A 13595-nucleotide genomic window follows, 5' to 3' on the forward strand; every position below is an offset into this window, starting at 1 on the left:
GGCTTTCAGGATATTTACAAGTTGCAGATGAAGAAGCCGCCCAAGGATTTACAGAGACCAAAATTCGGCGTATCATTCTGAAATCATCATTCTAGCACACCATGCTCCAAGTTCATGGAGAAAACTGTTCTCTTGCTCGCTAGATCAAAAAGATACAGTGCTATGAAACCAGAAGATGGCAAGATCAAACCTGTCTCGCTGTTTAAAAAGTTCTTTGCCATTAAGTGGTGAAAGACTTCACAGGCAGAAAGTAAATGGCCAATCCATAGAAAAACATGCGGCGTTTTTAGCGTCTACAGTGGTGCCACAGAGAATGGGGTTTAAAAAGACAATATTTTTTTTGACATGTTCAAAATTCTATCATCTGTGCAACAAAGAGAGGTGTCCATTCCAGAATAATACATGCAAAATTATAGACGAGTAGCTGTAAATAATGAGGCTGTTTTCAACCAAGGGATTAAAAGTGTTCGCAGATAGAAACAAGGCCAAATCACTGTCAATTGGAACTGTAACATGGAAATTCCACATTCAGTGCAACCCCTGTACTATTTTATTTTATCTATGACTCCCCTGCCACCTACATCCTCAACCTGTGCCCATCTAATTCCCCAAGATTAGCTACACAGGGGGAGCGAAGTCATCGGTATGCACAATACTGCATTGCCTCCCTCAGGCAGCCACTCAAACTAGCTGTATTTTAAAAATAAGCAGATGTCCTGCCACCCACCCCAACCCCCTCTGGCCATATACCCTACCACCCAAATCACTGAAGGCAAATAAATGAAGGCCTCTTCTCCAAATCTCTTGCCAATACTCTCCCCTTACCAAGGTTTTATTAAGAAAATACTTGGCATCTTACCACCACAGTAATACATCCTGAGATTTCACACTTACACTAACTGATCCCACTATTTAAAACATATCAGTACCTTACACTTTTGTGTCCTATTCCATCACCATATGCACATTCCTTCCGATTCTCAGCCTGAAGCCGCTCTCTGAAAGCGTGCTCCAAATAACGCCTGCTCTGCCATGTCTATCGTTGGTATGGGCAGACCTGAGGCTGACCATTGCTATGGCTCAACAGCACCACCTGCATACCTCTGCATCAATCACTCGAGTCTTTGGAGGTAGAAAGGTGCCAGGAGAAGGCAGGTGAGTCGACAGACCGCCATTCCACTGTTCAACTCGGGTCTTCATAGACTCGGGTGAAGCGGTGGATCACCACCTTCCAGAGAACCCGCTTTAAGAAACGTTTTTTAAGTCTCCGACTTCAGAGCTTTCATAAATGAAATTGATGCCGGAGCAGAGGAAAAACTGGTGTTGAATACAGTGTTTACGATGACTTTTTATGGAAGCCACGCCCAAGGAATGGCAGAGCAAATAGAGAAAACAAATAAAAAGAAAAGGCAGTGAACAATTCAACAATATTCTGGCTTAGAAATACCATGCTTTTGAAGGAAGAAATATACTTTTGTAACCAAGAAAGAGCATTTTCAAAGAAGCAGTGGAGGTGAACTGGTCCAAGTTCTAAAGCATTCAACATCTTGCAGAAACTCACAACCACTTCATTAATGATCAAGTTACTTACTTTCGGTAATGCCTTATCTGATTGAGACTACACGAGACTACACGTAGCCTCAGATTCCTTACCTTTGAATTTTCCCAGCGTCAGACTAGATACAGGAGAATTTTTGTGAGCAGTGCCCCTGCACTCCAGTAGCTGGCATCGTTCAGCTCCGCGTGCGTCGCCCGCACCAGAAGTGACATCTGTGGCACCTATGTAGGAGCCACCAAGGCGTGTTGACATCAGATTCTTTTCACAAATTTTCACGCCAGAAACAAGCATGGCATCATGAAGAACACTGACCACTGGTGTAGAAAACTAGGGCCCTGAAAGGGTGAGCCCTGTCTCTACAAATCCGTTTGCAGAGCAGGGAGCGTGGTTGGTTCGGTAAGGAATTTGCGGCTAATTACAGTATCTATCAGATAAGGCGTTACCAAAGGTAAGTAACTTGTTCATCTGATAGAGACTCTTAGCCGCAGATTCCTTACCTCAGAATAGACACCCAAATAATACCATGCCGGTAGGTGGTTCTGCAGACCAAATTCACATAAGGAAGTGCTACAGGACAGAACGGGCAGAGTGTCCATCTCTACGGACCTGACTGTCCAGACAGTAATGTTTGATGAATGTGGGCAGAGAAGCCCATGTTGCTGCCTGGCAGATATCCAGGACCGGAGCTGCACATGCTACCTCTGTGGTTGCAGCTGCAGCTCTGGTGAAATAAGCTCGCAAGCCTTTATGAGAGTTCTTCATGGCCTGTGCATAGCAGATTTTGATGCAGAGCACGACCCATCTGCACCGCCTGACCTTTGTTTGCACCAACATACCCCAGGAAGAGTTGGCCGTCCACCCGGAACTCCCGTGTGTGGTCAAGGTAGAGCGACAACACTCCTTTTGGGTCCAGACGGTGGAGTGACTGCTCTACTTTAGAGGGATGTGGAGGCGCATAAAAAGTAGACAAAGTGATTGATTGGCCTACATGAAAAGGGGTGACCACTTTAGGTACAAAAGGAGGCCCTTGTGCGAGCACCAATCTGTCAGGATAGACTGAGAGGTAAGGCAGCTTAGATGATAAGGCCAGCAGCTCACTTAATATACAGGTAGATGTTATCGCCACAAGGAAGGCTGTTTTGATTGTCAGAAGACTGACGGGACAATTATGGAGAAGCTCAAAGAGACCACACATTAATAAAGTTAAAACGAGATTAAGATCCCATTGATGCATAATAAATGGTGAAGGAGGGAAGAGACGGACAAGACCTTTTAAGAACCAATGTACTATAGGGGACTTAAACAAAAAGGGTTGGTCAGGCAGCCTCAAAAAGGCAGAAAGAGCAGAGAGAGACTTCTTAAGAGGGCCCAAAGCATACCCTTTCTGAAGTCTTCAGAAAGGGGGACAGAAAGGGGATCAATGGCTTTTTCTGTACATCATGTCACAAATGTTTTCCAATGGCAGACGTATACCGTCATGGTGGCAGGATGCCTAGCTGCCAAGATGACATTACAGACCTCGGGAGGTCGGTCAAAGGCAGTCAACGGTCGCCGCTGAATCTCCACACAAGAAGGCAGAGAGTGGACAGGTTTGGGTGAAGAACCCTCCCCTGCTGCTGCGACAGAAGATTCTCCTGAAGGTGTAGCCTGATCAAAGAATCGATGACCATACTCAGTAGCTCGGGATACCAGACTCTCTGTGCTCTATCCGCAGCCACAAGGATGAATTGGGCCTAGTTGTTCATTATCTTCTTGAGAACTCTTGAGCAGGAATGGTATGGGCGGAAAGGCGTACAGGAGAGGCTTGTGCTCTAGTGGAGACAACCGTCCCATCCCAAAAAAAAGTGCATCTGTCACTACTGTCAGATCTGGTTGGAGAAGTGAGAGGGGTATGCCGCTGACCCAATTGTGTTTCGCTTACCACCACTGCATATTTTTCGCAGCTCTGAGATCTGGACCATATCAGAAAGGTTCCCCTGATGCTGTGCCCACTGAAACTTCAAGTCCCACTGCAGAACCAGCATATGCCACCAGGAATGAGTTCCCAACACGATATAGGAGGCCATGAGTCTCAAAAGCCTCAGGGTGTGCCTCACGGAAAGCCAGGATAGAGGCTGAAACATCAGTATCATAGACTGAATATCCTGGACTCGCTTCACGGGTGGATAGGCCTGAAACTGCACTTTGTCCAGAACAGCTCTGATGAAAGGGAGCTCCTGAGATGAGTGAGGTGCGACTTCGGATGTTGATAGTGAACCCCAGCAACTCAAGAGGTTTGCTGTAGAGTGGAGGTGGGAGACGACAGCCTGGGGCAAGCCTACCTTCAACAGCCAGTTGTCCAGATAGGTGTGGGGGGGAAAGACTGACATTCCTGATCTCCGCAGATGAGCTGCAACCACCGCCATCACCTTGGTAAACACAGAGGGGTCAAAAGGGAGCATGATGAACTGAAAATGCTCGTGGCCTATCCTAAACCACAGATAGCGCCGGTGGGCAAGCAGGACAGGAATGTGGCAGTAGGCGTCCTGAAGGTCCAACACTACCATACAGTTTCCTGGGTCCAGGACAGACAAGACCTGAACCAACATGAGCATTAAGAATTTCTCCTTTTTGAGGAAGAAGTTGAGGGCCTGCAGATCTAGAATAGGACGAAGGTCTTTGTCCTTTTTAGGAACGTATTGGGAATAGCAACCACAGCCTACATCTGGCACCAGAACCCTCTCTACGGGTCACTTGGCAAAGAGAGCCATGACTTCCTCACGGAGAAGTGACCGAAGATTCTCCGTCAACCGGTCGTGAGATGGAGGCATGGACGAAAGGGTTGTCGCGAAGGCGAAAGAGTAGCCACTTCGGGCGATATGCAAAACCCACCTGTCCAATGTAATGGATTGCCAGTGGGGCAGAGGTGATGGCGAATCATGCCGTCAACCGGATGCCCATGGTGGTAAAAGGGCACATTAGGAGGGTTTGGAGGCTTCGGCTGCCGGGGGATTGCTGAACTGACCAGACCGCTGGTTACCCAACCCATGAGGTCTGAGGGTACCGCACAATTGACCAAGGCAGAGGCTGGGGAGCATGCGCAGCTCAGTGGGAATTGGGGTAGTTCAAAGTCCCTTTCGTAGAGGTGAAAGGCAGATTGGGGGCGATGTGGGGGCATAGAAAGGACAAAGGACTTGGCCCCGCCAAACTGTCCTTGAAGCGAATCAGCGCCGAATCTGCCTTACCTCTGAAGAGACAGGTGCCATTGAAGGGCATGTCTATAAAGTATGTCTAGACATCCACCGAAAAGCCAGGCATCCTCAACCCGGAGTGGAGCCTCAGGACCCCTCGATTAAACCACCCTGCCCAGTGAGTCGGTAGTGTCAAGTCCACAGTGGATAGTAAACTTTGTTGCAGCTTTCCCATCAGCAACAGCCTGTGATTACGACCAGGGTCTCCTCTGGAACCTGTGGCAGCCCTTGTGCAACCGTGTCCCACAGAGAGTAGGAGTAACGCCCAAATAGGCATGCAGTATTCACAGACTGCAATGCCAGGCTGGTGAAAGAAAACTTCTTACCCAAGGAATACGGCCTCCTGGATTCCATGTCCAGGGCGGCGGGTAGGGAATGCGCCAGGGGATGTTGAGGCTTGGACCACCAAGGTCTCAAAGGTAGGGTTTTGGGTAAGGAAGTTTGGGTCTCCTGAAGTGGGGCGGTGGCGGCAGCAATTGTCCTAATTGCAGGACCCCCTGTGCTGGGGTTGGACCAGGTCCCCATAAGGAAGTCAGTAAGAGCGTCATTGAAAAGGAGTAGCAGTTCTGATTTGGAGACTCCTGGTTACAGCACCTCTGTCAAGATGTTTGTCCTAACAGCCACCAAGGGCAACTGAAGGTCAAGAACCTCAGGTGCCCTCCGCACCACCAGTGCATACGAAAATCTCTCCTCCGTAGCCAATGTAGGGGGGAGAAAGTATGTCAGTATCTGGAGAGGAATCCAGTCCACTGGCTTCACCCAGTTCCTCACACGAGTTTATGCTAGGGTCTTCCTCATATGACTGATATTCTCCAGGATACAGCGATCCGTCCCCACCCCATTCTTCCTCGTATCCTAGCCCAAGGGGATATGGCAAGGCTCCAGTCGGCGCTGGAGTCGGGCGACGACCATCCGGCTCCATATTGGAGTTGGGGATCATAATGGGGATGACGTTGCCAGTGGCCACTAGCCGAGCTGGGAGAGTCAGCAATGGAACCTCGTCAGGAAGGTTGAAATGGTACGACTGGCGCCGGTCCGGATCCAGGAATGATCCCTGGGGGTCCACTTGAGCTGCCAGTGCGGAACCAGATGAGGTGGATCCGCCCAAATACAAGGCGCCTGGCCTCGTAGAACTGTTTTAGTTGGGCGGGGGTCGCTCTGGCTACCGGAAAATTGGGGAGGTGTGGAGATGCCTTAGGCTCTAACAGAGCCAGGGCTCGAATGTAGACGTTCCTTCGTCTCGTCGGCTGAGGAGAAATCGAAGACCTCCTTGACAACGACTTCCAGAGTGTCCCAAGGACTTGGAGTGGGACGATGGCCTTGGACACCCCGACCGCTCCTGGGACCTACTTCTTGACCAGGACCTCAATTTACATTTGCATGCTGGGCCACCATGAGCTGAAGGGATTGCACCCTCAAGGCCTTAGGATTTATGGTGCTGCAATCAGAGCAAAACTTTGGGATGTGGTCGCGCTCCAAACACCAGAGGCGGACATGGTGCGGGTCTGCCACCGACATTGGCTGTTGACAGGCTCCGCAGGGCTTGAATCTGGTCTCTCTAGATGAGATTCTAATTAGTAGAACAAAACTTTAAAAAAAAAAACACCAAAAAAAAGTTTAAAAAAAAACCCAGTCAAACAATGAGTGAGGTGTACCTCTTCTCCAGATGACCGCTGGCAGGCGTGGAAAGAAAGGAACTGATGTCAGTGCTCCTAGGTGTCGCCTATATAGCTGCTGCAGAGGTTATTTCCAGCAGGGTTTACGCACGCGGAGCCGAACACCACCACCTAATGGCATGCAGGGGTACTGCTCACAAAAAATCTTCCAGATATGCCCTGGAAATTTAAAGGTAAGGATTCTGTGACCAGCTGTCCACACCAAGCACCACCCATGGCCAGTTCCCCTGCCGCCACTGCTGGTGAAACATCACCACCCTCCGCACAACCACGGCCGCCACCCCAACGTTGGACGCCAACACCATATTAGCCCTGGAGTGCATCCTCCTCAACGTGCGCTTCCTGCAGAGATACGCCGTAGAGATCTGGGACCTCCTTGACACCATCTCGCCAGACGGTGCCTTCTTTGTAGAAACCTGGCCCAATGCCTCCTCCGCCACGACATTGCCACCACCATCCCAGACGGATACAAGTTCCAGAGGAAGGACTGCCCCAACCGCCAAGGGGGAGGACCTGCCATAACACACAAGAGCTCACTCCAACTCTCCACCTACACCACGAGTGACTCCTTCTCTACCACCGAACACCTTCCCTTCCAGGTCCAGACCCGCCATAGAACCACACTTTACGTCACCCTCACCTACGGACCCCCGAGACCTCACAATTCATTCGCTACTACCATCATTGACCTCATTGCACCCCGTGCCATCGCCTCCATGGACTACATACTCATCGGAGACCTGAACTTCCACGACAACACCAGCTACCCCAACCCCACCACACTACTGGACAACCTCACCAACATTGGACTGAAGCAACTCGTCACCACGCCTACCCACAAGGCAGGACACATCCTCGACCCCATCTTTACATGTGGGAACAACATCCGCTTCAGCCACACCACGCAATCCCCATGGACAGACCACCACTGCGCACACTTCCTTGTCAACAAACCCACGCTGCCCAAACCTGCACCCCGACCTCAACGAAAAAACTGGAGCAAAGTCACTGAGGAGCAGCTCAACTACGCCCTCAACCACGATGCCCTCACTACCTTGACTTATGCCAACCTCACAGGAAAAGAATCTCCACAGCTGGATCTCTAACTGCGCAGAGAAGCTTGCACCCCTACGTAACCCCAACAGACAGCGCCCCAGGAAGGCCACCTGGTTCACCACGACCTCCAAGAATCTACATGCACTAGCAGACGTCTCGAGAAGAACTGGAGAAACAGCAAAACATTAGAAGATCGCACCACCTACAAGAACGCCATGACGGAATACCACCAACGAATTAGATCTTCCAAAAGGACCTTCATCTAGAAGAAGATCCTCGCCAACTCTAGCAACTCCAAGGAACTCTTCAGCGTCATCCAGGAATTCAGCAAGCCCCCCAGCGAAACCATGGACTTCACCCCATCCCAGGACCTCTACAACAAACTCAGCTCCTACTTCCATCTGAAAATCAATGGCCTCTATGACAACTTCAACGACCAGACACCTGACTCAAAAACTGCTTTCTACTCCAGCAATGCCAGCCAGCCCACCATCTCCTGCTGGACCCCAGTCACCCCCGAAAACATCTCCTCGACCATGAAAGGCATACACTCAGGAGCCCCCAAGGATCCCTGCACCTCGCACATCTTCCAAAGAGCCTCCACCATCATCGCTCCGGAACTACGATGCACCATCAACACCACCTTCGAGACTGGCATCTTTCCCGACGACTGGAAATGGGCAAAAGTCAGACCCCTGCTCAAGAAGTCCTCAGCAGATCCCATGGACCTCAAGAACTACTGGCCCATCTCCCTCCACTTCGCGGCCAAAGTAACCCTAGAATACCGTCAACGCCCAACTAACGGAATTCAACAAAGAAAACGCCATCCTTGACCCCTCCCAATCCCGATTCTGCAGCAACCATAGCACAGAGACCACTCTACTCGCCCCCACAGACGACATCCGTAACTTCCTCGACCAAGGCCACACCGCGGCCCTGAACCGACACGACCTCTCTGCAGCGTTCGACACCGCACGCTCACCGCCGGCATACTGGGAACAGCCCTTGACTGGATCTGCTTCTTCCTCACCGGCAGAACCAAAAGAATTAGACTGTCACCCTTCCTCTCTGAACCCACGGAAATCAACTGTAGAGTAACACAAGGTTCATCGCTCAGCCCCAAGCTCTTCAACACCTACATCTCCCCCCCCCCCCCCCCCCCTCACCGCCATTGTCTCACAGCATGGACTCAGCATAATATCCTATGCTGAAGACACCCAGCTCATCCTCTCCCTTACCAAGGACCCCATCATCACAAGACTCAATTTCCAGCAAGGAATGAAGGATGTCGCATCCTGGATGAGCAGCCGCTGTCTGAAGCTCAACTCGGAAAAGACAGAGGTCCTTTTCCTCTGACCCACCCCCTCTGCATGGGACAACACCTGGTGGCCCACCGCCCTCTGCAGCCCTTCCACCCCCACAGACCACGGCCAAAACCTCAGCATAGTACTCGACTCCTACCTCTCCATGACCTTGCAGATCAACGCGGTCACCTCCAGCTACTTCAACACCCTCTGCATCCTCCGAAAGACCTTCTAATGGACCCCCCCCCCTGAATCAAGGAAGACTGTCACCCACGCACTCATAACTAGAAGACTGGACTTCAACAAGTCTCTGCTCCGCAAACTCCAGACCATTCAGAATACCGCAGCCAGACTTGTTCTCGGCATCCCTCGACACAAGCACATCATCCAACACCTGCGGAACCTCCAGTGGCTCCCCGTTGACAAGAGAATAACTTTCAAAATACTGACCCACGCCTACAAATGCCCCCACAACACAGTACCCCAATACCTCAACAAGAGAATCTCCTTCCACTAACCCGAAAGAAACCTCCGATCCGCTGACCTCGCCCTCGCTGAAACCCCACGTATTCACAGAGCCAGAACAGGTGGAAGAAACTTCTCCTACATCGTGGCCAAGACCTGGAACGAGCTCCCAATCGACATCAGACGCGACCCCTCCCTGAACACGTTCAGGAAGACACTTGGCTCTTTGACTGAATGGAGCTGCTTACCCCCGCGCCTTAAGACCCTCAAGGGTGAGTAGCGCGCTTTACAAACCCCTGAGTGAGTGATTGATATGAATAGAGATCTCTAGCAGATATTTCTTTACTTGTATGTTTGTCTAAAACAGTTTGTGGTAGGTTAGAAGGGATTGCTAAGAGTGAGAATCAATAATGAAATATTGCTTTAAAGGTCATAAGCAAATAAGTAAATCTATAGTAAAATGAATGGTGTGCTTTCTTTGAATCTGTGCCACATCAAGAGCACAAATGTAAAGTTTTCATAACATAGGATAGACATGAAAATGTTTTGGATAAGATGGACAGTTCTTATATTGAATTTTTATTTTGCAAGAAAATAAATTATACAACTTAAAAAAACCTCCAAAATTAAGCAGTACATCAAAACAGTTCAGCTGGACTGCTGTACACAAACTGTTACCATTCCCAACTGTACAGGGTTATTCATTTGACTCTGTAGTGTCACACATTCAAAGCTGTAAATTTGCAAATTCCATAACACAGAGAAGATTACAACCTAGAAATATATATATATTTATATGTACTACTGTTTATTTCACAAATATGACCAAGGGCTAATGTACAAAGAGATAGCATCAGAGCCAGGACTATTATTTATATAGAACATAGTTCTCATCAGAAACCTTCCAGTAAAACTACATTCTTAAGCCCAATTGTACTGTTAAAAGATGCACCAGAAGGGACAAATAAATCCAAATTCAAACAATATAAAATATATCTTGTCTAAACACATTTATATTTTATAATACACTTTAAAAATGTGAGGACAAAACAAAGCTGATAGCCACTTCATTTTTAATATATGAACTAAAAATATACTGAGAACATGTTGAAAACATGTGAATAAATTATAGCAAAGTTAACATGGTTAAGGGAAAATGGAAGACTGAAGGATTTGAACATAGATCCTTCGAGGCTAATGCTATATTCACAAAAGATACCATTCCATTTGCTGCCAAAGGCACAGTTTCCTTGTGAGAAGCACACCAAATTAATGCTGTGGAAGGGAGGACAGAATAAGGGTTCTCAATTTCGTTTCTGATACAAACATTAAAAACAGTGCTACCTTTTCCCTTCACTTCCATCTAACTGTGAATATGATCTTATAACCGATTCCCAGCAGCAGTATAATGTGAGATTTTAATTCAAAATACTTTTTTTAAACTATACAGCTCCCTTCTAGCTTGGTCTTTGGAGGCAAAATTTCAAAGCTAAATACTGAGCAATAAAAGTTTTTTTGACATTTTCTAAAAAAATATATTTTTTAAGATTTAGCTTAGCTCGCACCATTTTAAATGATTGTTGTAACATACTTTCTGATGCGAAGAAGCTGTGTACATTGGTAAAGTAAACCAGATGGAACGAGACTAAAAAAACAATATTGGTGAACCTCAAACAACTGAAGGTGAATGTCACAACGTATGTACAAACATAATTTACTTAAGATGAGCTGTGAAATGCAGCAGTCATCTTGTTCCTGGATTAGTACGGTAATACAAACACATATAAATTACTGTCTTAAAGGCTGCTTACACACACACACACGTGGAAACAAAGAAAACAACTGTTCATAGTCCACAAAACGATGACAGTCTGTGTTGAAACATAACGAGAACAAGATCTGCAAGTAAATACCTTCAATTGCCTCATAAGCCTGGCATAGCTACCTTAGTCCAATTATACCCTACAATATCACCGAAAATCTAATAAGCTCTACAAAATAATTGGAGCAAACTGTTACGAAGAAAAGGTTAGGGAAAGTTCATTCAGCTTGATGTTACTTTAGTGTCTTTGACCACCATATCTACTACTGTCCCCTTCAGTATAGTGACTAACAAAAAGTAAAAAAAATGAATCCACACATTTGAAGAGATTTATAGGTTTTCAAGCTGAAAACGAACACTAGAAATTATTTGCATTGTAAGAAGAAACCTCTTCATTTTACCATTTGCATTTTCCGGTTGGCTCAAGAGTAGGCCGGGATTGGCAGTCTTTCTGAACATTTAAGCACATTGCAGAATTGGACTTTTAGATATGCAACATAGTGTACTTTGTATTCTATTTTGCTGTCAATGTTGCTAGCTAAAAACAAAGCCCCATTATGCTAAATTTCGTACATAGTTTGAATCAATAACAAAGAGCATAAGGCTATCTTTTGCTGAACACACTCTCGGTAAATATGATATTCTTTAAAGATAAACTTTTTTCTGTCGGCGGTTTGGAGATCTCGTACTAAAGCATAAGTGACTTTTTAGATCTAGTAATGTAATGCAAATTTACTGCTGAGGAGTTTATTAAAAGGGATAAACACCATGTTACAATATAAATTAACATGAGTTGTGTAACAACTCATCTTTTAATACATTAAGACACTTTTCTAAAGCCATTTTAACCCCAAACATTTGGAATACAAATAGAGAATGTACAAGTAAATACATATCATTTCACTATTCAACTGTTTCCTGTAAAAAATATCACTTTTGACCATTTTTGCAGACAGAAAGCCATGTTTCACAATGCTTTCTTGATTCCAATGGATTTCTTTTTAGAATTGTCCAATCTGGCCTAATATGGATGGAATAGGATAAGGCAAATCCATACTGTATGTCTATGTACATCAAAACAATATAAAACAGTAATCTTCCATGTAAGCTAAACCAACATTCACAAACCGAAAATATTTCACAACATTTTGTTACCATTAAAATCATTATATCGGAGCACTGCTTGAGCCAACTGGTTTATTACCGCAACAAGGATCACATCTGTGTTGAGAAAAATCAACGTCTCTTATATTACACATACAGAATTGCTGAAGAGGAATCCAAAGTGAAAGTGCTACTTCAAGTTCCAATTGATTATTTTTCTTTAACAAAATGATAGCAGTTCCTCAGTGCATGAATATTTGAAGATCTGTTTTTATTTTTCTCCTGTAGGGTATTGATGAACTAAAAAGACAACTGTAATCTTCTTGGTTGGTGCAATTCAAATCTACTTAAAAAGCTCACAACAAGCTCTTCATGAAAACAAATTTCTCACAAAACAGCATGCTGTTAAAAGAGTGCAACATGAAGGGAACGCCGTCATGCTATCTCAATTGGCAAAATAACGTCTGGTATGATAAGGCAGGATTGTCATTTGTGCAATGAAAGAGCCAGCATATGTCCTTTAGCCCAAATGTTTGTAGTTGCCTGCTCAAAGCACATCATGTCTGTATGAAACATCTGCCCTGCAATCCTCACTGAGAATTATGCCATGTATATGAAGGTGTTGATATCAGACTCATCTCTTTTGATATATTTGTGTTCTATAAGCCATTCGATTTGTTCTTTTATCATTTTCTTTTGTGGCAAAAACATATTTTTCAATATTTCTACAAGTTCAGTTTGAAGCTGAGCATTAGTAATTTTCTTCCGCATTTTCATTATTTGGATAATAGCCTCCTAAAATAGAAAACAGATTATTACGCAGGATCATGCTGAACAAAATACAGGAGGTTTAGAGTAAAATGGCACATTTTTAGTACAAAATAAATACAAACTATAATGCTGGTTGATGATGATGGTTATAGTGTCAAATGCTGCTCCCTTTGAAGGCGAGGAGTGGCAAAAGTGTTTCCGCTCATACTGTGCAGAACACTGCTTCTTCAAAATATTTGTAAATTACAAGTTTGCCGCTAGATACCATTAATGTGCATAATATGTCATTGAGTATTGGGGGATGAATAACATGCCTTTCTAGAAGTTAAAACCTTAAGCACATATTGTTTAAATTTAGGACCTGCTAATTATCTCTCGGCTCATAATATTCATATACATTTTTTTATTGCTTTTGTTACTTAAAATCATTACAATATGCACTGTGCGTATCACAATTTGGAATTATCAGGTTAAAAACAAACCTTGCTGGTATCAACCCTACGTGTACAAAAATAAAAGCCTCATTAATCACAAAACCAACATATAGGCAGGTAAATAAAATTGTCATCAAGCATTTAAGAATTGATATGACATTTTATATTCAGAGTT

General features: G+C 45.6%; 1 protein-coding gene across 1 annotated transcript in view; it reads right to left on the reverse strand.

Moving 5' to 3' along the window:
* Nucleotides 1-9847: 9847 nt before the first annotated feature.
* Nucleotides 9848-13595, reverse strand: part of CUL5 (cullin 5) — a 787955-nt gene continuing 784207 nt past the window's right edge. The window contains exon 19 of the mRNA XM_086935237.1: nt 9848-13010. Within this exon, the coding sequence (XP_086791363.1) occupies nt 12816-13010 (195 nt within the window). The 3' untranslated portion in view covers nt 9848-12815. The remainder of the gene's footprint in view (nt 13011-13595) is intronic.

The sequence above is a fragment of the Lissotriton vulgaris genome, chromosome 8 (assembly GCF_964263255.1).
Source record: "Lissotriton vulgaris chromosome 8, aLisVul1.2, whole genome shotgun sequence".
Lineage (NCBI taxonomy): Eukaryota > Metazoa > Chordata > Amphibia > Caudata > Salamandridae > Lissotriton > Lissotriton vulgaris.